The 26985-nt window shown below is 38.8% G+C and overlaps 1 protein-coding gene across 7 annotated transcripts in view; it reads right to left on the reverse strand.

Annotated features, from left to right (window-relative positions):
• grip1 (glutamate receptor interacting protein 1) overlaps nt 1-26985 on the reverse strand; it is a 459039-nt gene that overhangs the window by 53944 nt on the left and 378110 nt on the right. For all 7 annotated transcript variants that reach the window (XM_043709637.2, XM_087997173.1, XM_043709639.2 and 4 more), the window contains 4 exons: nt 26248-26434; nt 19917-20062; nt 17163-17243; nt 641-710 (listed from right to left, as the gene is read on the reverse strand). In XM_043709637.2, coding sequence (XP_043565572.2) covers nt 641-710; nt 17163-17243; nt 19917-20062; nt 26248-26434 — 484 coding nt within the window. The remainder of the gene's footprint in view (nt 1-640; nt 711-17162; nt 17244-19916; nt 20063-26247; nt 26435-26985) is intronic.

The raw sequence follows: 26985 nt of genomic DNA on the forward strand, positions 1-26985 counted from the left end.
GATAAATTCTTAATCTCGCAAGGAATTAAGGGATATGGGGAGAGTGCAGGTAAGTGGCGTTGAAATGCCCATCAGCCATGATTGAATGGCGGAGTGGACTCGATGGGCCAAATGGCCTTACTTCCAAGCTTATTTCTTATGGTCTTATGAAAATTAAGGCCAACATTCCACTTGCCTTCCCATTTGCCTATAGAATTTGAAACTAGCTTCTTGTAATTTATACGAGGACCCCCTAAATACCTCCATGCTGTGGATTTCTGCAGTTTCCCTCAAATTAAATAATACACGGCTCCTCTATTCATCCTGCCAAAGTGCATAACCTCACTTTTTCCCCACAGAAAGAATGGACAGATGATAGGAAGAGCTTATAATAAATTGTAACTGAAATCATGCTCACATTATAGATATCAACAGATTGTGGGAAAACTGAAACCTCTTTAACTGCAAGGTAATTTGTTATTCCTATGTTTGGCCAAAATGTAAATGAACTTCATCCAAGCTGTGGCACAACTGTATAGGACTTATCATTAGTCTCATTTACATACATCTTATTTTGCATTTGGTCCTTTTATGAATAGATAACTCAATGCATTTGATGACCCATTTTATTTTAAAGTACTTACAAAGTAACAAAGCTCACCTGTGTGCAACACTTCCTTTCTTAATGTCTGAAATAATGAGTGGATCTCCTGGTTTTCTGCTGGCAGGTGCTGTGAGGATAGAAATGGATTTTTAAGTTATGCAACAGTTTTCCAAAACAAAGAAGTTTTGTTTGTTCACTAATAGTTACTGTTTAGTTTTATAACAAAACCTTCAGACATGTGCACATGGGTAACTGAACACTAGAGTGTGCTGTGCTTTCACAGTGATGGAGGAAGAATTAAATGAAAGAGAATGGAAGGATTGTCAAAATAATTTAACATTTTTTGGGGAAGTGACCACAGTCTTGCCCAAAGAAGGCTGATCAAACTCAAGAAAGATTACTGCAATCTAAGTTTTCTCAAAATTAAACAATTAAAAGGCCATTTAATTTGACGTCAGCCAATGGAAATATTACAATGGCTTAAGAACCAAAATGATACATCATATCCGGCCAGTGTAATTTATTGTTGAGGCTTTTCAGGTGTTGTGAAACAAATCTGGCTCCCAAACATTTTCATTACTTTATTCACTCATTGTTGCTCACTTGCATAAGTGTAAACCAGATTCCCAATCTGTTTGGAATTGGGCAAATTCAGCCAGGATTATTGCTCCTTGTATGTCAGGAGCAGGAGAAGTTGAAGGAAGCTAGAAAGTCTCTACTTTTAATCAATATTCAGCAATATTCACAGAAAGTGCACGTGCATATAATTTGGGCAAAGATAGGGTTTGGCTACAATGAACACACAACTGAATTGCATTGCAGCACTCACTGGTTAAGCTCACACTAAAAATAGACAACTGACTTAGATAGTATAAAATGATCAGTTACTGGAGAATTATATCTCAGCATGAGTTAGTATCACCAGAAATGGAGAGATGAAGTAGTGGAGTGCAGGCAAAATGAATAATACTCCAGTGAAGTGCCTCATGGAGCTGGGCCCACAAAAAGATCAGCCATGATCTTATTGAATGGCATAGCAGGCACGTTGGGCCAGATAGCCTTTGCCTGCTCCTATTTCTTATGTTCTCATGATCTTTGCAATAAAAGTACTATGGGAGATGGTAGTGTAGTGGTAACATATCACTGGACTAGTGATCCATAGGCACCTGGGGACAGGGGTTCAATTCCCACCATGGCAGCTGGTGGAATTTAAGCTCAATTAACAAAACTGGAACATAAGAACGAGTCTCAATTGTCATGAAAACATATCTGGTTCACCAATCTGATAAGGATGTATCTATCTGACACGATTGCAGGCCTACTACAGAATGATTGATTTTTAACTGCCTTCTATTTGACATGGCCCAGCAGGCCACTCAATTGATGGGCAATTAGTTGGCAACATATGCTGGCCTTGACAGTAATACCCACATCCCAGAAAATGAGTAATCTTTTATTAAAATAAAAAGCTTCCGTTTTAAATAAAATTCACTTAATCAGAACAAAAAAAATGAGACGATGAGTTGTTTAGATGGAAATATTTCTCTATGCACACATTTCATTCCTGTACAGAGTAGCAGTTTCTAACAAATCACTCAAAGGAAACGGTTTATGTGCATTCAGTTTTCCATAGTTAGTTTCAAAAATCCTGAATCTCAGAAGTTTACTTAAGATTCTATTATGCATCTGATATAAAAGCACTCAATTCTTTGTTCACATGCAAGGAATAGGTCACCTCTACAAAATGGACATCAATATTGCTTACCAAACAAAAATTTCTTTGTATTAAATTCAAACATTAATTGATAAACCTGCATTAACAACACCACAAATAAGTGTGATGCTCTTTTGTGCATAACGAATGGAATTACTGTCCATTACCTAACAAATCAGAAATGTGGTCACTCAGCAAAAACTAAGAACTCTATTAAACAAATTGGCCAGAACGTTATACATAGACACAAATGAACTCCAGGGTTCTAGCATAACCTAGAAATGATCAGCTGTGCACTATTTAGGAATTAGCTCCCAATTGTTGACTGTGGGGCTCTTGTGGTGTAATAGTGGTGTCTCTATCTCTGAGCTATGAGGCCCAAGTTCAAGTCCCACCTGGTCCAGAGGTATGTAATGATGTTTGTGTACAAGGTGATTGGAAAATATTTCAATTGCTGAATGTTTCTTGGGCAATACCCTCTGTTTGTCAATCCTTTTCAGCTGCAGCAGTGAATTCTACACACTACTGAGTGCTGACCTACAGAATTGATTTATCGATTGAATGCTAGTTGATAGTTCAAGGAGACAGTTAAACACCTACAGAAGCTCAGGGGAGAGCATATCAGAGGTTTACACAGCAAAATTCCAGAGCAATGCAAGTGTGGAGAGACTGTTAACCCTGTGAGATGATTGAGCACCGTGTAATTATTCGTCAAGTGAAAAGGATACCTCGGTACAGAAAAGAACATCCACTGCTATCCTAACCCTCCACCACAAACATTCACATTCAGTAGTCTTGAGGATCAACTGCAGAGATGGTAACTGCTGTTGACATTATGCCAAAGATCTTAATGTCAGCCCAGACGAAAAATGGCAAAGGTATACCAGTCATAAATCGTGGTGCAGGGACCTGCTGGATAGCAGGCTTTCTGCACATTTCTCCACTTTTCCAAGTCTCATGCTTCCCTCATTAGTTTCTCATAGAAGCCTCCAATCCTGACCTGTCTCACATCAGCAATCTCTTTCTCTTCACCTGCGTCCCTCTAATAATCAATAATCAACTCCTTCCGCAGGTTCTAATGCCTTAACCCTGATCAACCCCAACCTTGATTTGTTGATGATATACAAGAATCACCTTTTCTCTGTCACCAACTTGAGAATGTTTTCTTTGTTCATGTTTTCTCCAAGTGACCTGCTCCACCCTCCGCCACAAGTACATTTCACAACTTTTTAATCTTTGGATGTCCGCTCTTCTCTCAGTATATTTTTCTACCTCGAATCACACCCAAATTAGTAGCTTATCCTGTTCTGTCCTGTCATGAAAGAAACATTCAGCTTCTGTGATGGAACTATCCAAGTATGACAGTAGTGATTAGATTACTTTACAGTGTGGAAACAGGCCCTTCGGCCCAACAAGTCCACACCGACCCGCCGAAGCGTAACCCACCCATACCCCTACATTTACCCCTTACCTAACACTACGGGCAATTTAGCATGGCCAATTCACCTGACCTGCACACCTTTGGACTGTGGGAGGAAACCGGAGCACCCGGAGGAAACCCACGCAGACACGGGGAGAACGTGCAAACTCCACACAGTCAGTCGCCTGAGGCGGGAATTGAACCCGGGTCTCTGGCGCTGCGAGGCAGCAGTGCTAACCACTGTGCCACCATCCACTAGTGGATAGGACTGAATCAGCTGCAGGATGATAATTTGGAACAGCCAGTAGAACATAGAACATAGAACATAGAAGAATACAGCGCAGTACAGGCCCTTTGGCCCTCGATGTTGCGCCGATCCAAGCCCACCTAACCTATACTAACCCACTATCCTCCATATACCTATCCAATGCCCACTTAAATGCCCATAAAGAGGGAGAGTCCACCACTGCTACTGGCAGGGCATTCCATGAACTTACGACTCGCTGAGTGAAGAACCTACCCCTAACTTCAGTCCTATATCTACCCCCCCTTAATTTAAAGCTATGCCCCCTTGTAATACCCGACTCCATACGCGGGAAAAGGTTCACACTGTCAACCCTATCTAACCCCCTAATCATCTTGTACACCTCAATCAAGTCACCCCTAAACCTTCTTTTCTCTAATGAAAACAGCCCCAAGTGTCTCAGTCTTTCCTCATACGATCTTCCTTCCATACCAGGCAACATCCTGGTAAACCTCCTCTGCACCCGTTCCAGTGCCTCCACATCCTTCCTATAGTATGGCGACCAAAACTGCACACAATATTCCAGATGCGGCCGCACCAGAGTCTTATACAACTGCATCATGACCTCAGGACTCTGGAACTCAATTCCTCTACCAATAAAAGCCAGTACGCCATATGCCTTCCTCACTGCACTATTTACCTGGGTGGCAACTTTCAGAGATCTGTGTACATGGACACCAAGATCCCTCTGCTCATCCACACTACCAAGTATCCGACCATTAGCCCAGTACCCCATCTTTTTGTTATTCTTCCCAAAGTGAATCACCTCACACTTAGCTACATTGAATTCCATTTGCCACCTTTCTGCCCAGCTCTGCAGCTTCTCTATATCCTGCTGTAATCTGCCACATCCTTCCTCACTGTCAACAACTCCACCGACTTTCGTATCATCTGCAAACTTGCTCACCCAACCTTCTAACCCCTCTTCCAGGTCATTTATAAAAATGACAAACAGCAATGGTCCCAAAACAGATCCTTGCGGAACACCGCTAGTGACGGTACTCCATGAAGAAACTTTGCCATCAACTACTACCCTCTGTCTTCTTCCATCCAGCCAATTCCTAATCCAAACCTCCAACTCACCCTCAATGCCATATCTCCGTATTTTCTGCAGTAGCCTACCATGGGGAACCTTATCAAACGCCTTACTAAAATCCATATATACCACATCTACCGCTTTCCCCTCATCAACCTCCTTCGTCACCTTTTCAAAGAATTCAATAAGGTTTGTGAGGCACGACCTGCCCTTCACAAAACCATGCTGACTATCCTTGATCACATTATTCCTATCCAGATGTGCATAAATCCTATCCCTTACAATTCTCTCTAAGACTTTGCCCACAACAGAAGTGAGACTCACCGGCCTATAGAACCTTTGGGTATCTGATTCTATTTGCAATTACGAAACCCTACATCAACAATAACATCTGATACATGACAGGAGATCCAGTCGCAAGTCAGGGACCAGGGATTAGATTGGATTTTTAAAAATCTTCTGCATCTCTTCACTCTGTTGACCCAAAGATGGTTGCTCCCAGTTTTTGATGCTAGGTTTAGGCAAACTTTTCAGACTTTTCAATCCTAGGAGTGATAATTAATAAGTGACACCAATGCCATTATCAATTCATGACTTTTCCAGTTTCATTAGATCTCAGACTGCCAAGGCAGGTGGGCGGCTGCGTGTTGCTGGAGTCGTGGCAGGTTAAATATGGGGAGCACAGTTTACCAAAAGCTACTCATGCACCATGTACACACCATGTGGGCTAGGTCAGAGTTGAGATTTTGACGAACCGACTATTTAACCATCAATCACAGCAAGCAAAAATAGCTCAATGGCTTCAATGCAACAATGTTGAGCAACCTTAAAGTCAGTACAGATGTTAGCTGTGCCTCCTAGCCATGTTTGATTGTAGCGGAGATTTTATTTATACCAAACAAAATTCCGGTCTGTAATCTCAGGGTTTAAGGTGACATTTATACATTGTACAAGGTTCACATTTTCAGATTTCAATTAAATCCAATCATCTAACCATTTCAAAACCAATCTTTTTCCTTTACATGTGTTCAAGATCTAATATTATAAAATTTGTTAACAATCTAGAACCGACACACATGCTTAATATTTATGCCTTAATGATTTCTGTCAGAAGTTATTCCAAGTCAGGTTTCATAAATGCTACATTAGCTTTCATCTGTGATTCAGTATCATTAATATATGAACTATAACAGCATGTGTGCTTTATCTGCGCAGCAACATGTAAATTGAAACACACAATATTTATGGAAAACACCAGCCATTTTAAATATGCTGATCAGTCCAAATGAATCACAGTGTGTTGGAGATGTGAAATTCATCAGTATTTTACTTTATTTTAAAAATGAGAATCAGAACTTAATTTTAAAGGGCCAACTACTGAGCTGTGGGAATTTAACTCTCCTGTTGCAATTTTATTTGTCTGCATTGAATTCACACGAAGGTGAGAAACCTCTGAACCTCAATATTTTAAAGAAACTCAGGACTTTCAAATGTCATTTCAACTTCAAATCTGTCAGTGGGTAATTAGGAAACCAAACCAGGAAAATACATAGCAGGCGTCAGCAGTAATGATTCAGGCTTATACTAGCTGGCTTAGGGGACTTCTGTGTTGCCAATGCAATCCCTGCATGTAATATGCACAAATTATAACACTGTTTAAAATCCATTCAAGGGACATGCATACTACTGGCAATTTTCTATCTGTTCCTAATTGCCTTCAAGGTGGTGATGGTGTGTTACCTTCATGAAAACAGGCTGAGTGGTTTTACTGAGCTAAGCAAGGCAGTGGCTAAGAGTCAACCACAGCATCATGGAAAGGAGGTCATTTATTGCTCAGAGTGGTCAAGGATGATAGATTTGCATCCCTAAAGGGTATTAATGAACCAGATGAGTATTTATAATAATTTAAGTTTTTCTCTGCTAGACTCATTTGATTCTTTGCCCTTAAATTCTACAGCTGCCATAATGAGATTTCACCTCAGATCCATGGCTTATGTTATGGATCAGGCCAGACCCCCTCAAACAATTCAAGAAAATAGCCCAGACCCTAGCTTTTTGCTAGTTGTTTTAAACAGGTGTAACACAGATATTCCAGAAGCAGCTGGTCAAACCACTTAGTTTTAAACAAAGCAGAATTTATTTACAAGTTTACCAAATGAAACACAAACAGAAAAGAACAGAATACTGAAGAACTTAATCTATCCGAAACCCAACAGATCATCCCAGCTTAAAGATGTTGTTCCAAATACTCGCAACAATCCCCATAAACCCTTGGCACAAAGGTAAAATCAAACACAGGGTCTAAAAGGAGAGATGTCAGGGAGTGAGGAGGAGCAGCCGGGACCTGCTGTTTCGGGTTCAGCAGCTTTTACAGCTGCCTGACTGCTTTCAGTGACAGGCCAGACCAAACTAAACCATAGTAAAGCTGAGCTGGGAGAACAGGCCATTCCCCTTTAAAACAAGTACAAGTGCTTGTTTTAAAACTTGAAAGCCTTTTGCCTGAGGCAGTATTTGTTAGCTATAATTAAATTGGACCGAAAACCCTTCAACTCCAGATTTTTCAGAACTTGTGTTTTTATGATCTCCTGAAAAAAAAAACAAGGACAACATAATCTTGTTAAAGGAGCAGTATCATCACACTTACTAGCCCAGTAATGTAAACATGATACCAGCACACCTGTAAAGATGATAAGATGCACTTCTCTAAAAATGAAGTAGTAAACCAGTAGTAATTCATAGTAGGCTGACTTGTACAAGTTGAATTACATTTACATTGGTAAGCTATTTGTACCCGAGAATGTAGAATTACAATACTGCAGCAGAGTAGACCATGTTTCATACTGTCAGGAAAATTTCACAACACTGATATGATTCAAGAACAATAAGCACAAGAAAGTTTATGATTGATGTGAAACAAGACATAGGAACAGAAAGTAAACCATTTAGTTGTCAAAGCCTGTTTTGTTGTGTAATGAGATCATGGCCAATATGTGGTGCAACTCTATATACTTGTCTATGCATCCTATCCCAAAGCAGCTTTGGTTAACTAAAATTTACCAACTTCCAATTTAAAATGAATAATTGATTGAGCATCAGCTTCCATTTCTGCAGGAAGTTCCAAACTTCTATTGCACTTCTGCATGTCGGAGTATTTCCTAATTTAAATCTTGAAATGTCTAGCTCTGTTTTAGACCAGATTTCCTAACCTTAGACTTCCCAACCAGGTGGAAATACTTTGTCTTTAATCTACCTGATCTGTTCCCCTCAATAATGTGAAAACTTTGATAAAAATCAACCCTTAAACCACTAAATTCCAGAGAATTTGTTTAACTCTTCATGATAATTTAGTGGGAGAAGGATTAGAGGGCACAAGAAGAAAATCATTTTTTAAAAAAAAATCAGAGGATGGTGGGTGTCTGGATGAAGGATGAAGCTTTGTCGTTAGACATGAATGTTCCTTCAATTTTTCAAGACCAGATCATGCCTGGTTGAATTGTTTATTCAGATTACAGACTCGGACATAGAAAAATCAAAATGAGCCTCCAAGAACAAAATTTTAATACTTCTTTAGCCCCTTCAGATGCTTTGAAATGTTTTGATTCCAATACTCTCGTGGCTGACTTCCTCCCTGTGACTAAGGTTCTTGAAATGGCAAGAAGATGTGTTTCAGATACAATGAGGAAGGGATGGAGAATGAGAACTTCAAATGTGAAGCATTGTGGCCACCAGGAATCAGTATAGATCACTGACAGGAGTGATGAGGGACAGGAAGTGGCTGTGGGAAATGACATAAGCAGTAGCAAGGAAGGGCTGTTGTAGTACAGTTGTAGTTTCCCTAGCTCTGGATCAGGAAGTCCAGATTAAAGTCCCACCTGCTCCAGAGATGGTTCATGGCATACCTGAACAGGTTGACTAAAAATACAACAAAGTCAGAAAGAAAGTTTGTAATATTAAGATGATGTTTGGCACAATAGTCTCTCTGAAGCACATCTTCCTCGCCATTTCAAGATCATTAGTCAGAGGGAGGAAGTCTAAAAATGTTGGAATACACTTTAGCTACCAGCATTACCTGATTAATGAACGTTATCTCTAACTGGAGGTAGACTTTGCTGATCATTTGTGTTGTTCAACTACAGAGATGAGTGACACCCTTATTACTCAAGATGAAAATTATCAGCTAACATGAAAGCAATATAAAACACTATTAATAATTAACTATCCCCAGTTTCAAATTCTTTCCAACGCTAATGGAAAAGGAGCATCAGAGGGACGATCAGCTTTGCTTTAATTATAATAATTTAAAGATGGTTAAAAAGTGAATTCATGATGACCTGAAGGAATTCTGCCTGTGCAGCCTAAAGTTGATGCCTTTTCAAATTCACTCCAGAGTAAGATACTTGGCATATATTGGCTTGTGAAAAGCAGGTGCTCTCCACAAGGTACATTAATTTGTTATTGGCAAGTTATTAACAAAGTAAGTCATTGAAAATCAAACTGCTTAATTAATGAGCCATGAATTGCACTACTGAATGAGTTTTGCTGAGCTACATTATAATTAGTGCTAAAACCACATGAAAAGGAGGTTAGGGAACCAGACAGGCATCCCTGAGCCATAACACAACTTCAACATAGTTCTTTTCCAATGGTAGGTTGGAGATATGTACCTAGACTTTGGCAGGCAGTAACAATAAGATTGAGTTTGCCGTTGACCTTGAAGAAAGCTGCCCAGAAAGGCTCTAAAATCCCTGAGAGAGGAATTTCCCCTTTACAGACTGTAGTTTAAATCTAGCGTCTCCTCAAAGGAAATGTAGCAGTAGAGTTGTCAACAAATAAGCAGGCAACCAATCAAATCAAACCATTCACACACTTGGGAAGCCAGACAATTAAAAACTTAAAATCCTTGGCTTATAATTTAAATTTTCAGATTGTGAAATAAATTATGCTCATATTAAGAGAGAAGCTAATAAAACATTTGGTTCGCAATGCAGAATGACACACTGAATTCAATTTCCACACTGACTGAGGTTACCATGAAAGACTCTCCTTCTCAACCACTCCCCTTGCCTGAGGCATGGTGATCCCCAGGTTAAACCACCATCAGTTCTCTCTCTCTCTCTAATGGAGAGGATAGCCCTAAGGTCTGGTAGGACCAGAGCAACATTAATTTCCTCTCCACCCTTTATCTCTTGATTATTTTATATTTATGGAATGCTATTAGTGTCTTCTACCATGAAGACTGAAGCAAAGTATTTATTCAATTGCTCTACCATTTCCTGGATCCCCATTATTCTCTCAACTGTCTTTGCTGCTAAAGTATTTTTCCAGTCCACTCCAGCCGACTCTGCCTCCATCCTTTGTAAATACTCACTTTATGATAGTTGTTTCTGACCCAAGCTTCTCTCACATAAACTGAATGCAAGGTTCTACCATGTTATGATGTTATTACCACTGATTTTAACTGAGTGGATCAGCTACTGAGTAAAAAAAATGATAAAATGAGCTTTTCCATGAGGGCGCTTAGCCGTAATTATAACATTAGTATACTGCTAAAACAGAGTTATGCTGCATTCAACATGCTGTAAAATTTCTTAGGATATCGACTATATGGAAGTGGAAGTTCTCACTAAATCAGGATTGTATGGATGAGTACACTCTGTGAGACCTTTCTGATCACACCCATTGAGGAGGGTAGCTTAGGCCCAAGCAACAAAATATCTTATGTTCTGAAGAAGGGTTGCTGGGCCTGAAATGTTATCTCTGATTTCTCTCCACAGATGCTGCCAGACCAGAGTTTCCCCAGCAATTTCTGTTTTTGTTTTTGTTTCTGATTGCCAGTATCCACAGCTCTTTCAGTTTTTTGTTCATGATTAACCAATTGGGAATACTGTCACAGTGTGCCATAATACATGTTTTAATAACGGTTTCATATGTTCCAGTGGCTTTAAGATAACAATTTTCTGTTATTGATCTCAAAGTTAAATAGTTTGGTTAATATCCATCCATAACTGACTGACATTTGTTTCCATTCTATAATTTAAAGCAGTTTTTTTTTTACAATTTCTACAGCTCTTGCATATTAACCATCTTTAAAGTAGCACATATTAATCTTAAATAAAATGGTAGAATCCGTACAGCATGGAAGCAGGCCAGAGTTTGCACTGACCCTCTGAAGAGCATCCCAGCCAGACCCAAACCCTTACCCTATAACCTGCACCCCCATGCCTAATCCACCAAGCCTGCACATTATGGGCAATTTAGCATGGCAAATCCACCTAACCTGCACACCTGTGGATCATGTGGGAGGAAACCAGAACACCCAGAGAAAACAATGTACAAACTCCACATAGACAGACAGTCACCAGGGGCTGGAATTGAACCGAGGTCCCTGGCACTGTGATTCAGCATTGCCAACCACTGAGCCACCGTGCTGCCAAAATAAGTACCAACAGGCTGGTTTGATTAGATTTTTTTAGATTAGATTACATTAGTGTGGAAACAGGCCCTTCGGCCCAACAAGTCCACACCGACCCGCCGAAGCGCAACCCACCCATACCCCTACATTTACCCCTTACCTAACACTACGGGCAATTTAGCATGGCCAATTCACCTGACCTGCACACCTTTGGACTGTGGGAGAAAACTGGAGCACCCGGAGGAAACCCACGCAGACACTGGGAGAATGTGCAAACTCCACACAGTCAGTCGCCTGAGGTGGGAATTGAACCCGGGTCTCTGGCGCTGTGAGGCAGCAGTGCTAACCACTGTGCCACCGTGCCGCCCACCATTCTCTCTTTTTCAGGAAATCATTCATGTACTAGGAACATTAATAATTGGTTGTTTGCTTTCAATATTTGAGAAAGAAGAAAACAATTCATTATAAAGGTAAGAGAAAGCAGCACCCAGAGCTTGCCTAAATATAGGAAGAGTAAGATTTAGAACTGTTGGTCTCCAGTCATCAAGTACTGAAAACATCAGTAGCTTATCAGTGACCAAATATTTAGTTTCATATAACATTTGAGATTTACTGCATGTATATCATCTTCACAATGATTACCCTGGGTCTGCTTAATTGACACATTAATCCAGTCAGTTTGAATACAATAATTAGGACAGAGCCTGAACAAATCTTTGCCTGATTTGAATGTGGCTTGACAAATACATTTAGATACAAATTTCTGTTTATTATGTCCCTTTGCCTCAAATTTCTCATTTCCTTATCTTGAATTTGTTGACTCTTGCTGATGGTCATTATTCACTTGGGAGCATAGACAGCAAAGCACATTACAGTGTTCAACAAACTCGGTCTTACTTTCCCTCATCTGATCGAAGAAACTGACAGTAATCATTTTTGGTCCAACTGTTGATTTGGATTTTCATCTCTGCATTGCATTGCTTAATAATGCACCAAGACAAGGATTACATTTTCATTTTTAATATGAAGCATACTTCATGCCATGGGAATGTGAACCTCAGAGAATAGAATATAAAATGGAAAGCTAAATTATTCTGCAGATTAGCAAACTAAATCAAGTAGTTCAATTTGAGCTGCTTTTTGGTTCAATAAATTAATTCTGAATGCATGTTGTCCAGCTCTAAAAATTTCACTGACTCCATTTCATTTGGGTCATCATTTCAGGAAAATTATTTCAAGAAATTTAATTGGATATCCCCCAGAGAAAAAAACATCAGGTTAGTTAACCATTGATTCAAGTGGGCTCAATGGCATAATAAAATTAATGTGAAATTCTCATAATTGTTCATTCCTCAGTGGTCGTGCATGTAACATACTAGTTACATTCATCTGCATTTCAAAATGAATGGGTAATTCTGGCATCTGCTTCAATCATTTTTTTTTAGTGTTTGCTTGGTTCTAGTTTTAGAATGAGCCAAAGCTCTCCTATTTCCCTTCTTTAGGCTCAGACACTTATACATTTGATGCTACCATAGTTCATAAAATAATAACATTCTTGGATCACCTCCCAATGTTATCGGCCACATTCCAAAGGTAGAATTTTAGACACAGGAAAATATGGTTTGACAAATTTATTGCAAGGACATTATTACAGACTTGCACACAACATTGATTCAGCCTTACTTGGACAATTGCATGAAGTTCTAGGTACAATGTTTTAGGCAGGAATTTAAAATGTGCAGAAAAGATTTACATCAATGGTTCCAGAGATGAGAAACTGAACTTGCATGGGTTATAGAAGCTGGCGTTGTTCTCCTTGAAGAGAAGGTTGAGGAGATTTGATAGAAATAGTCAAAATTCAACAATCAGAGAAGTTGGAAAAGCAGGATTTTATGTAAATAGAGAAAGATTGCAGAATTCTGAGGTACAGGGCAATCTGTTTGCCCTGGGTCATGAATTACTTAAAAGCTAGCATGCAGGTACAACAACTAGGAAGGAAAATAGAACTGTGACTACTTTAAGTGGAGTGGAATATAAAAATAGGGATAATTTGCTACAGTCATCCAAGGTATTAATAAGAGCACATCTTGGATACTGTGTAAATATACAGTCTCCTTAATTAGTTGCATTAGAAGCTGCTCAGAAGAGGTATTAAGGGTATGGCAGTAAAATCTAGTTTAGCTAATCTTATGGAAGGGAATCTCCTCTCAGTATTGTGATACTGATAGCAACAGTTAGAAATATCATCTCGAACATTTATAAAATGCATGGGAATTGGAGATTTTACAGAAATATGTCTGGTTTTGAACAGGTGGTGCATTTTGCCAAAATAAGAATGATCCTGAAACATGTTATCTGTATTTATCTGGACAGATGCAAGAATATCAGATTTCAAAGTAAACAGAGTTCATACTGCTTGAGAAACAGGGTCCACCATGTAACAATTACACCAAAGCTTTTATTAGTGCAATTCTGTGATTGGCCAGTACTTAGTGAACAATTCCAAGTGTGCCAAAATCACACCAACATTTAATTTAAGATCATCAGCTGAACTTGCAGTTGTTTATTTATGTTTGCTAGAAGCAACATATTTATATATTAGGGTCAAGTCCAACAGGGACAACAAGGGACATTTCCTGATAAAACTAGAGCCCCAGACTAATCTCATGAACACACGTTGACTGTGGCAAGGCTTACATGATATAATGGGCCACAAAGCAAAGTCAATTAGAATTGCTGACAACAATGTATTCCTCCCCAATGAGCTCAATATATTCTATGCTCGTTTTGAGCAGAAGCTCAGTGAAATGATGCCATCGCTTCGACAGCCTTGGGTGGACCTGTACCCACAGACACCATCACAGACGTCAAATCAGTTTTCTGAGGGTGAACTCATGCAAGACAACTGGCCCAGTTGGAGTCCCTGGTCATGTGCTCAGATCCTATATGGATCAGCTTGAGGAGGTATTCACAAAAATTTTTACGGCCCTACATTCATCCCTTAAACATGTGGATAACAAGGACAATTACGTCAGACTCCTGCTTATTGACTTTAGCTCTGCCTTCAACACCATAATTCAATAAAATTCATCTCCAAATTCCAGGACCTAGTACGTTGCTCCCTATTCTGCAACTGGATCCTTGCTTTTCTGACCCACAGACTGCAATCAGCAAGGACAGATGACAATACCTTGCCCACGATAACCCTCAACACTGGTGCCCCGCAAGGCTGTGTACTCCGTTCTCTATTATACTCCTTATACATTTGTGTGGCTAAATTTGGCTCTCACTCCATTTGCAAATTTGCTAATGACACCAGTGTAGTGGGGCAGGTCTCAAATGACGATAAGAGTGTGAACAGAAAGGAGATAGAGCACTTAGTGGTAACAAGCTCTTCCTCAATGTCAGGAAAACATAAGAGCTGGCATTCACTTCAGGGAGCAGAGCTCAAGGCACCCTCCTGTCAGTATTAATGGTGCTAAGGTGGAGGTAATCGAGAGCTTAAAGTTCCTAGGTGTAAGTATCACCAACGATCTATCCTGGTCCATCCATGTTGATGCTACGGTTAAGAAAGCACTTCCTCAGAAGGCTAAGGAAATGTGGCATATCCATTATGACCCTTACCAATTTTTATGGACGCACCACAGAAAGTATCCTATCTGGAAGCACATAGCTTGATTTGGCAACTGCTTTGCTCAAGACCGCAAGAAATTATTGAGAGTTGTGAATGCAGCCCCATCCATCATGAAAACCAGTGTTCCTTCTATTGACACAGTCTACACTTCCTGCTGCCTTTTGAAAACAGCCAACGTAATCAAAGATCCCTCCCACCCCAGTTATTCTCTCTTCCACTCTCTTCTGTCGGGCAGAAGATACAAAGGTTTGAAAACATGTAGCAACAAATTGAAAAACAGTTTCTTTTCCCCTACTGTTATTAGGCTTATGAAAGGACCTCTTGTATATTGTATGTTCTGCATTGTTCTATTAGCCCGATGTACTTAGGTTAGGTGTGATTTGCCTGGTTAGCATGCAATACAATACTTTTCACCATATTTCAGTATATGTGACAATAACAAATTCAAATCAAATCAAAAAGACCCTCTGCAGGCAAAATGAATGCTTTATCATTATGTCTTCTCAATTCAATAAAACTTTGGAGATATCACAAATAGCTGGTGGATTTCCTATGGCACATCTCATCCAATCAGAGTTGACTTGTCTTTCGAATTTAACGATGTGGGATAACTCTTCAGTGGTATATTCATGACAGTCCACTTTCCAATCAATCAACACCCTGTTTCTGATGCAGCACAAATTATTGTTCCATTTAAAAAATGTTTTTCTGCATCTATCCTGAAAAGTGCATGACAAAAGCTTCAAAAGGTTTCCAAGTGTGTGAGTTAAAAAAAAAAATGGGCAGCAGGTCAGCACAGTGGTTAGCACTGCTGCCTCACAGCGCCAGAGACCCGGGTTCAATTCCCGCCTGTGTGTGGAGTTTGCACATTCTTCCCGTGTCTGCATGGGTTTTCTCCAGGTGCTCTGGTTTCCTCCCAAAATCAAAAAATGTGCAGGTTAGGTGAATTGGCCATGCTAAATTGCCCATAGTGTTAGGTGTAGGTGAATGGGTCTGGGTGGGTTATGCTTCGGCGGGTCGGTGTGGACTCGTTGGGCCGAACAGCCTGTTTCCACACTGTAGGGAATCTAATCTAATCTAAAAAGTACGTCTTTTATTTCAGCAAATTGTGTTCTATACTGAAAAACCACTGGTATTTGAAAAACAATGTTATAATGGATTCATTTAAATAAAATGGTAATAAATCCAAGTATTTTCTGGAACTATGTTTTATAGGTATATATACATTCTAATTCAATGTTAACTTCAAAGCTGATGAATGTTCTTTCCTCTTGTGAAAGCTAATCTATGTGCAGCTTCATGAAGGTTAACAGAGCATTCTACAACAATGCTAGTTTCAATTACTCTATTTGTGTAGCAGTAATAATGAAAAACTAGTGTACCATCACAAAGAAATTAAAATCAGAAGACATCAACACAACCAACATAAACATGAAAATGAAAAGAGGAAGAAGTCCATTATTGTTCTTTAAGAAAGCAACACAGTCTTTTTCTAAGGTACTTTCCAATGTTAGCTCTCGAAGTACGTTTTGAACCTTTTGCCCAAAGCGCATGCATTTTCTGGAAGACTGCATCCTCTCTAAGTGACTTAGACAGTGGAGATCAATTTTTTCAGTAAAGTTGGAAGATGTTTTTGAAAATTTAATTGACAATTCTGTTGCAAATATTGCACAAGAGTTCTTTTCCCAGTAAATATGGACGAGTTCTTCAATAACACAGACATCAAAGCTCAGCTTTTGCCAATTTCAACCAATGTCTGTAAATGCTTCAAATATGGACTCATGGAAGTGAGTCCTAAACCCAGAGTCACAGAATCTAGATGTAGCAGTCTGACAGCCAAACTTGCAGGAAACCAACTTTATCTGTGACAAGTCACATGCTCAAAAATACTGGCTGGCTGTGAAGATCATTTCATAACAGTGTACATAATCAGGATTGCTAGCCTCATAAGTGGCTTTGGAAGAATTTTAATGTTCAGAACAGTACAGCATAAATGGTAATGCATGGCATTATCTGTAGAGAGTTCTTGTTCAATATAATTGTTCACACAAGTACTCACAGCTGATGGTGATGCCAAGCTCCACACCACTCCTCTTTGGTAGCTTCACATGAAATGTGCCACTGCTTGGTACAACAGATTCTGTACAAGAGAAATGTGCAAGTTCAATAAGCTCAGTGCAGATAAATTTGAAAAATGTTTGAAAATAATCTGACCTCTGAAGTGGAAACAATCAAAACCACACATTCCTTGTGTTTCATTAAAGGCGTACAATACATATTTTCCACCTCTCAGGCTGATCACTTTCAACTTTGCCTTTCTATTTGATACACTGAGCGGTATTTTAAACCCAGTTTCCTATCTGTCACCAGCATCCATTGCTGGCTCTCTCTGAAATGACCTTGACCACAAGGATAGTTCTCTCCATACTTGTACTGCTTCCTCAATTCACCATTTCAATGCTGTTCTTCTTGGGTCTCCTATCCTCCTCCTTCCATAAACTCTCAGCTTCTCACTGGCCATATCCCAAATCTGGTTAAGCTAAATCTGCCGCAAACTCAAAATTCACGTATCCTTCTAAGTGTCTCCAAGAATTGGCTCTAGCACATCTCTCTGCAAGTTTCTCAAACCTTACGACACTTCAAGGGTATTTTGTTATTTTGCTTTATTCCAGGTCTTTGATTGTCTTCCCTTTTTATCCCACCACAGGGTACCACCTTCAGCTGTTCAATCCTAGTCTCAGAAACACTTGCCCCATACTTATCTATGTTTAAAAAACTCTCTCTCTCTCTCTCTCTCTTACTGTTGGGGCATCCCCTGGTCAGAAGTGGCACTATATGGTCACCCATTGGCATAAATACATCTGCAGTACCAGAATTAGCTTGCCTGATTCAGCATTAAAGCCAGGTCATAAGTTAGCACATAGTAGTTTTGAGAAGAAGTAATCCCAAAATAAGAGGGTGCACTTTGAACAAAGAATCTTACAAATTAATATACGGGGAGTTCTGTAAAGACAACAGCTGCAAATGTCTGTGGGAAATAGTTTGATAAGAGATGTGAGAGAATGGACAACCTGAAGTTTGTAGCAAGCATTAATTAAAAAGAAAATAATGACCCCACAACAACAGAAACAAGTGATAAGGCTTATTAATCAAAGAATCCTAACATTAGGTGTAACCATATAGCTTTACTGGAATTGATAGTACAAACTCCACATATAACTAACTTTGTATTAGAACTATTATTATGAATCTCACAGCAAATAGTAAGAACCAACCTCCCTTTGTATCCCTTGAATAGGGCAGTGACTAATACAATATGCGCAAGAACATTTGATTGGGATAGCAACAAATATAATGAATAACAGAATTTGAACAGTCCTTAGGAGATGAGCAAGTCTGGGAAATGTCTAATTAATGGGATACATTGTAATATTCTAAGGTCTGATGATATGATATCCAGTAAACATCATGAGGTCATGGGGAACCTAGGGCTGTCCATAGGACTGTCCATCATTGAGCAGGTGTTTCACAGGATAGGATGTATAGATTATGAGGGAAGGAACAATAAAAATGTTGCATGTAATTATTGTAATGCAAAACGTATAAAAATGCTGTATCCCACTGGTGAAATCACAGCGTCATTGTTTTATCTTCTGATCTGAACTATTATTAAGAGGGTGATTGTGCCCCACGTGAAAGCCAGATTCCTAGCAGTCTCTGACCTTTCCTGCATGTGTGGTTAAACAGCTTGAATAAAGATCGACTGGACTTCTTGAGACTGCTGTTTGACATCTCTCTCCAACACTTACCAAATGTTTAGTCAATCTTTTTTAAAATTTCCCTTTCTGGCTCCATCCTTGTTTTTTATAGCCTTCTGAGAAATGTTTTGGGATATCCACTCCGAATGATAGACAAATTCAAATTTTAGCTATGAGGAGCAATCCATTCTAAACTACAATATATTCATCTAACCACTACTTCAATGGACAAAATTAAAGTGACTGGATCAATATCTTTGCTTAAAGTTGCTGCAGAGGTACACTATATGAAACACAAAAAGTCTGTACATTGACAGCATTTTTTAAGTAAAAGAAATCCACAATCAATTTTCACTGAATTGATCTTAACCACTTGAAGTGTGCTCACTGTGAATTACATCTCGTTTATTTAACATTATTGGGTATACTATTAGTATTCAGTACAAATTATTTCAAAAGTTGTAGAATACTTTAGATCCTTATTTTGCCTTTCATGTGCATTACCTGTTAAGATGACATACAAATTTCCTGTTTGAGATTCCTCAACAAAAATCACTCAGAAGGTGTCAGTTCCCGAGGAACATTTTGATGCCGTTAAGATACTGATGAAAAATAACTGGTGCAGAATGGGCTATTTCAGTGCTGCAGTGTTCTATGATTCTGTGACATGTATCAAGTTGGACAGAAAACCAAGTGTTCAAAGTCATATTCTTAAAACTCTGCTACTAAGGGAGAGCATAGCAAGTTGCATTACTCAATTTGATGACAGCAGAGCCAGAATTTCAAATGAATAACATTTTTCATGTTTTGCTGATTTCCTGTCATAATACAGCATACATCATCAGTAATGCAGGCATGGAATAAACAAACTTAAAAATCAAAATCATTTCAAATAAAAAAAAAACTTTCCTTTTGTAAGGGGTCCAATAGCAATTCCTTTATGAAAACTGAAAACTAATCCCTTTCATACTTTTTTTTTTACCGGAAGAGAGCCCCGTCTCCCAAATAATTCACGCAATGCCTAAAAGCAAATGATATCTGCTTTTCAGATTTACCTGCGACGTCAAACTCTATTTCAAGGGTGACTTTGTTGTTGCCAGCACAGTCCCGAAGGAGCTGGTTGGTTTCCTCCAGGGTGCTTTCTTCAGTGAGGATTCCATTGATTGTCAGAATTCTGTCTCCAACCTGCAGCATTCCACACCTGCCAGACACAAGGACAAAAACACCATCTGTCACATGCACTTCAGGAAGCAAGAGAGACAGAACTTTGAGTGTGCGTGACGCTTGAATGCTGGTAACAATCCTTGTCACCTGTTACTTTCTATTAATGAATTCATGCCCTATACTTTGTGCAAGACACAAATCTGTTGAACAGCAGTAACACACAGGATTCCAAGCTGCTATCTCAAGCAAAAAATTCCATTAAACCAGTTAAAAACCATGACGAGTTAAACTTAGAAGCCCATTCTGTCCTTGTGGCTGCAATTTAATTATGACTGAGCTGGAAGAGGGGATGTGAGAATTACACCATTTTTCAGGTTAACCATCATAGCTCAACATAATACTTAAATCTGTCCAATGTCACATTGGGTTAGGTGCTCTGAGCATATACACAGCATCAGCGCAAACAGGTATTAGGCCCCCTGAATATACCTCATGGTTGGGGAAGGATTAACTACTGCTTATTTTTTTTTTAAAAATCTTGCATGGGATTGCAAGATCAGCGTTCTTATGCTCTCAGTGGAAGGGAATTCAAAAGACTGAGTCCTCGGAGAGGAAAATTCTTCCTCATTGGAGTCGTAAATGGGGACCTTATTTTTAAGCTGTGCACTCTAGTTCTAGATTTCCCTAGGAGGGGAAGCATTATCTCAGCATCTATCTTGTTGGTCAGCCTCAATCTTTGTGTCTCAATAAGATCATCTCTCATTCTTCTAAACTCCAACTACTACAGGCCCAATTTGTTGAAGCATTCCTTATAACTTCTTCATCTCTAGCATCATCGTAGTGGACCTGCTCCTAAATCAAGTATGCCCCACATATGTACAGAGGCCAAAACTGCACATAGTGGTCTCACCAATGCCCTGCTAGAGCAAGATCTGTTAAAACAAACAAACAGTCTCACAATGAATGTCAGCAAGAGGAGCATCAGTGTATCAGTTGAATCCAAAGCAATGTTGCAGGCTTACATTTCACTCACTCCTAAATCACAGGACATAGGAATGAGAATCACTGCTAATGTGCAAGTCTAATCTCTAAAGTGTCATTAAACTGCTTATTAAGAAAAGGTCCAAGGCACAATATTAATAATTTTGCAATCCAACATAAGCATTAATCCCTAGGTCCTGTTTTTCCCACTCAGAAGTGTGAACAACCTTTTTTTTATCATGATAGTTTTTCCCTAAGTGTGAAGAATTAATTGTCCTTTTGCAATGGGTACAATTTCATTTCATTTAGACAACAAAACAGCTTGATGAAAGTGAGGACTGCAGATGCTGGAGATTAGAGTCGAGAGAGTGTGGCGCTGGAAAAGCGCAGCAGGTCAGGCAGCATCCAAGGAGCAGGAAAATCGACGTTTTGGGCAAAAGCTCTTCATCAGGAATTCCTGAAGTGCTTTGGCCTGAAATGTCGATTTTCCTTCTCCTTGGATGCTGCTGGACCTGCTGTGCTTTTCCAGCACCACACACTCGAGATAAAACAGCTTGTGTTACATAACATATCACATGAAGTACTGGCGGTCTCGCCTACACATGCAGAGTAGCTGTGCAGCTGCTAACACAAGGCAATGGTTTTAATGCATCTACAAAGATTTATTCCAGTAAGTATTTATACCAATGAGAAGTTATTTTTAAAATTGGTTTACAATGTCATTTGAATATTAACCAGAGGAATGCTTCATAAGCACATGTGCAATGTTGCTACATGTAACATGTAACCTCATAACCTTTAAAAAGTATTTGGTTGAGCACGTGAAATATCATAACGGTTAAGGCTATGGGCCTAGTGTAGAAAGTGGGACTAATGTAAGCGTAGTGTACTTTTGGTGGTACAAACTCAACTGGCAAAAGGGCTTCTTCTATACTGTATGATTTCATGTAATAATCCTGCAGCTTATCTGTACATATCATTCTCACAGAACAAACTGGGAAGAGTTTAACTTCTATCAAAAGAAATATAATGGGACAAGTTTACTTGCATGTACAAGTTGGACTGAAAGGTATGTTTCCATTCTGTATGACTCTATGTTGTTCCAGCGGATGCAACGAGCCAATTCTTCCATCATTTGAGGCAAAAGAAACGCTTATCATTTAAACAAATTTTTTTAACTGAGTAGTTAATGAGTATAAATATTAAGATCATGTCATCACCTTTGTCTTATGATCAATGTGAAATCCATTAGTTGCTTCGAAAATACTGCAGTGTGGGTCTTCAACTCATTATCTACTTCTGTTCTGAAGGTTACTATTGAATCTGTATGCAGCAATCTATCAGGTGGTGGATTCCAAATTGTAACCACTTGTTGATAATAGGGTTTTTCCCTTAAGTTGTTGCCAGTTATTTTACCAAATCAGCATTTCGATCAGGGAGCAGAGAACAGATCATTTTTATTTACTCTGTTCAAATTCTAAATTATTTTGTCTTTATAAAATTCTCTCATAACTTCTCTGCTTTAAGGAGAACAACAGACTCTCCAGTTGATCAAACTAGTCTCTGATCTTCAAACCATTCTTGGATACGTCTTTTGTATTCTCTCCAAAGCCGCCACATGCTTCCTGAAGTATGATGCCCAGTATTGGACAAAATATTTCACCTGGCTCTGGAATAGTGTTTTAATGCAGAATTAGCAATACATCCAGCATAACAACCTGGTGTTGTACACCCGAGTCCAACACCGGCATCTCCAAATCCTGCCTTTGAGTTGGGAGCTTGGTAAGGGGTTAAGATAAAGGAATTAAAGAATTGTCTGAAAAGCTCAATAAATCTACTTAATTCAGCCTAAATCCCAGTGGTCTTACAATCCCACTAAACTATAACAAATTTCTATACCATGGTACGTTCAACTGAAAAGTAGAGTCTGCACGTTGCACTGTCCTATATACATTTCAACTTCTCTGGAAAAAGCTTTTACTTGGATATCTGGAATGAACCTGGGCAAGAAATCTACAAGTGGCTAATGCTTCTTTTAGAAACCATAAGATCATAAAGCATAGGAGCAAAATAGCCATTTGGCCTGTTGAGTCTGATCATGGCTGGCATGTTTCTCAACCCCATTCTCCTGACTTATCCCCATAATCCTTGATCCCTTTAATCAATCAAGAACCTATACATATTGGTATTAAATGTACACAATGACCTGGTCTCCACAGCCTTCTATGGCAATGAGTTCTACAGATTTACCTCCCTCTGGCCAAGCCAATGAAGAGTTAGGCCTTTTTCTGATTAACATTTGGCAAACTAAGATATTAGAGTTTCAGTATCCAAAGGAGAAGATTTTAATTTGTCTAAGGCATCAACTGGTTCTGTTGAAACTAGGGGCTCCAGGTAAAAGATGGACAACATACCAGCGCATAAAGCAAATAGAAATCAGGTCCCAACCCATCAAGGTAACCTTAAATATGGATAAACAGAGAGAGAAAGAAGGCCACACTCATATATAGAAGTCATAGAAGCTGGGCAGCAATAATTCCCCCCGTCCAAGGGATGACCAATTTGCCAAAATTGTTGCTTAAATGTAAAATATTTTTAAAAATGATAAACATCCATAACTCAAGTCAGTTCCAATGTAGATTGCAAGTTCCTACTGACATTTGTGAGTAGTGTACCATATTCACAAATAATTCAACATAAAGAAAAAATTGTGGGATAGAGGGGTTCTAGAACAAATGCCATGAATAATTCCCTCTAGCTACTTGGAGAATGAGAAGAGATGACAAACATAAATGGAGCCGATTCACAGTTTCCAATTCTTCTATGTGTGTATTGGCTTGACCTCTTGGTGCAGACACTGTGGATTGAGGAAGATGGAGGATGATTAAAAAAGTAAGAGATTTTAAAATAAATTCCCTGCTGTGGTTAAGCAGTTGAGAATAAGGAGCAACAGTGAAAGAAGAGACATTAAAGACGACTTATCAGTGCTATCAATTTAAATAGCTTCTGGTACAAACTTTTTTTTGTCAGTTAGATCTCCAATTACAATCGGATTGTAATGTGTTACTTGGGCAGCAGCCAAATATCTGCAATAGCTGCATACAGGCTACCAGACTTAACAGAACACAATTGCTGAATAATGCTGAAAACCTGACTTTGTGATGTCATCATCTTTATTGAATACTACATAATTAATTGACCCAAATTAAGATTGTAGAAAATTCACAGTTAAACATCAGTTTTGGAAATACATACTATATTTGCACATGCATCAATAATTAAGCTCATGTAAAATTCAATCCATAACTTTTGTACAAAAAGCTATAATTTCTCATACACCTCATTTCGAGGTTCACTGCAGCTTTTCAGGGATCAAAGTCCAAAGTTTTCAGAACCAAACTACTCACAGCGATGTACTGATGAGATTCATTGTAAATGCATTAATAATCATGGAAATGAGTACCAGTAAAGAAATGATAAAAACATGTAGAAAAGTTTAATTTTTGTTTTCTCTAAATTATTGAAGTGATCAGATGATGAATGAGAATTTTTGTTGTTGTTGGTTTTCATTTTATTTTATTATGATGTTTTGCTTTGGATTTGACTTGAGCCCAAATCAAGCACACAGATCAACTCTGTGAAAACATTTCCTACTCAAACATTGCTCCTGTAGTTCGTTACCTAAAAGCATTGTTGTCAAAAATTTGACATTTATACAAGTTTCTGCAGTGTGACTTATGTTAGGGCAATCTCAAAATGTGATTGATACAGAGTTCTACTCTGCACATTAGTTAGGTAATGGTGTCTGAAAGTTACAGCAGTACACCATATTGCTGTTCTTCTGGGAAGGTATAAATAAAGATGGTTCAATGTTGATAAGCTGAGCACATAGTCTTATGTAGCACAACACAACAACAGTTACGTTAATGCAAATCTACCAACTTGATTTCAGCAGGTTTCCTCAGATCTGTCAGCCAGCTAAAAACTTCAGGCAATGCATTTTATTTTGAGAGGATGAAAACAAAACCATGATTAATCCATTTGAAACACTCCTTTGAGGGGCATAAACAACATTTTTGGAGAATGCTATGCTCCAAACTACCTTGCCCTGCCAAATGGAGAATGACAAATGGAGAGTGTGCTTGAAGTATATAAACTCTTAAAATTCCTCAGAGCCTTTGAGAAGGCAAATACTGAGAGTTTCCCCTGGTGGAAGAGTCTAATACAAAGGTCCGTTGTCTTGGGATAAGTTAGGACTGAGATGAGATGCTTCTTCACTCAGAAGGCTTTAAATCATTGGAATTCTCTACTGCTGGAGGTCTGTGAATGCTCAGTCAGTCATTTAATATATTCAAGATTGAACACAACAAATTTTGGGGGATTACAGGAATCAAGGGTATGGGAATCAGGTGGAAAGTAAGTGGGACCATGTGGACTAACTCTATGCCTAATTATGTTATGTAAGCCTCTATATGAGGGAAGAAAAGAAGGAAATTGGAAGGAATAAAAATATACTTTTCAAAATTTTTTTTAAAGTCAGCCACTACCAATAAGGAGTTTACCCTTTTTTAGTTGAGCTTACTGAATTTCAATGCAGCATAAAGTATTTGTCTTGCTAAGAATGTAAGTATTTATAAATCATGCCTTTACCACACATTTCAGCCCAGACATAAAACTGAAAAAAAGCTGAACAGAGAGACAACATAAAAGATGATAAATGCATTTATTTTCAAAAAAACCAAAATCACAGCCTTGTTGGTGCTTCAGGGCTGCTGGAGAAATCTTATTTTACTTGATCCCATGAGGACTGCTGCAGATCGAATATCTGAGATTTTATACAACAAAAGATTTTTCTTTCAAAAAATAAAAGGAAAATACTGTGGAGATAAACACTTGAATTTAAAACAGCAGAAAAAATTGAAAAAACAGCAGCTTTTTTTGAAAACAGTAAAGCATGGTGGATTTTAGAGAATCATTACTGAAGAACATTGTCAATTGTTCATCAAAAAAGGAACCATGACTTCCTGTTCTAAAACGTCTACTAATAAATAGAAGGGACACATCCTAGTGCTTGCTGTCAATTAATAACATTTAGCTGTAAAACACAGAAGACTCCTTAATTGGATAACTTTGCTCAGTAATGGCTTATAATTAATTGTAAATGTCAAGACGGAACATCCTTTCAAGCAGAGAATATTGCCTGCAGAAAACACTGAAGCACAGAACTTGGAAGGCTCTCACCTTTCTGCTGGGCTGTCAGGTTCAATATATGCAATCAATGGTGGAGAAGACAAGGTCTCTGTTGCAAAGACACCACCCTGGAGCTGAATTCCAAACCCTACGATCGGGTCACTGGTCAGGACTACTTCTGCTGTCTCAGTGTGAACAATCTGGCCTGCAAGACCAACCGTACTGGAGGCTAAAGATACTGTAAAAGATGGACATTGGGGAAGCATCATTTTCAGGTCACTAAACAGAACAGAATTCCACTCACACTGTGCCTCTAGGCTGGTCATCGTCTTCACAAGTTTCACAGATTATGTGCTGCATCTATCAATGTGACTGGCAAAAGAAGCACATTAGTTACAAAATATCCAGTTCATTCAAACAGTGAATTTCTACAAAGGTAAAAAACAGAAACAGACCATCCAGCTCAACCAGTTGTTATTATTCTTCCAAGTGAGCAAAAAGATCTCAACACATTCCCATTGTTCTGTCTGTCTTTCCGTCATGCTACAATTCACAGCTCTCAGTTTTTACTGGGGTATCCTTTCTGATGCTTCGAAAACAGTGTATTACTGGATTGGAGCTGGTCAACCCAATCCAATTGTGTTATAGATGTTTTTGTTTCACTTCTTGTCAAGAAGTTAATCAATTGGCTCGTAAATCCTTTCCAAATACAATCTCCAAAACTGCTATAAAAGTAAAAATAAAAAATTTGTCTCACTGATATGTCTTTGAAATACATAGTAGCAGGAT

This window comes from Chiloscyllium plagiosum, unplaced genomic scaffold, assembly GCF_037043375.1.
Source record: "Chiloscyllium plagiosum isolate Xiang-an unplaced genomic scaffold, Cpla_swu_hap1 HiC_scaffold_19, whole genome shotgun sequence".
Taxonomy (NCBI): Eukaryota; Metazoa; Chordata; class Chondrichthyes; order Orectolobiformes; family Hemiscylliidae; genus Chiloscyllium; species Chiloscyllium plagiosum.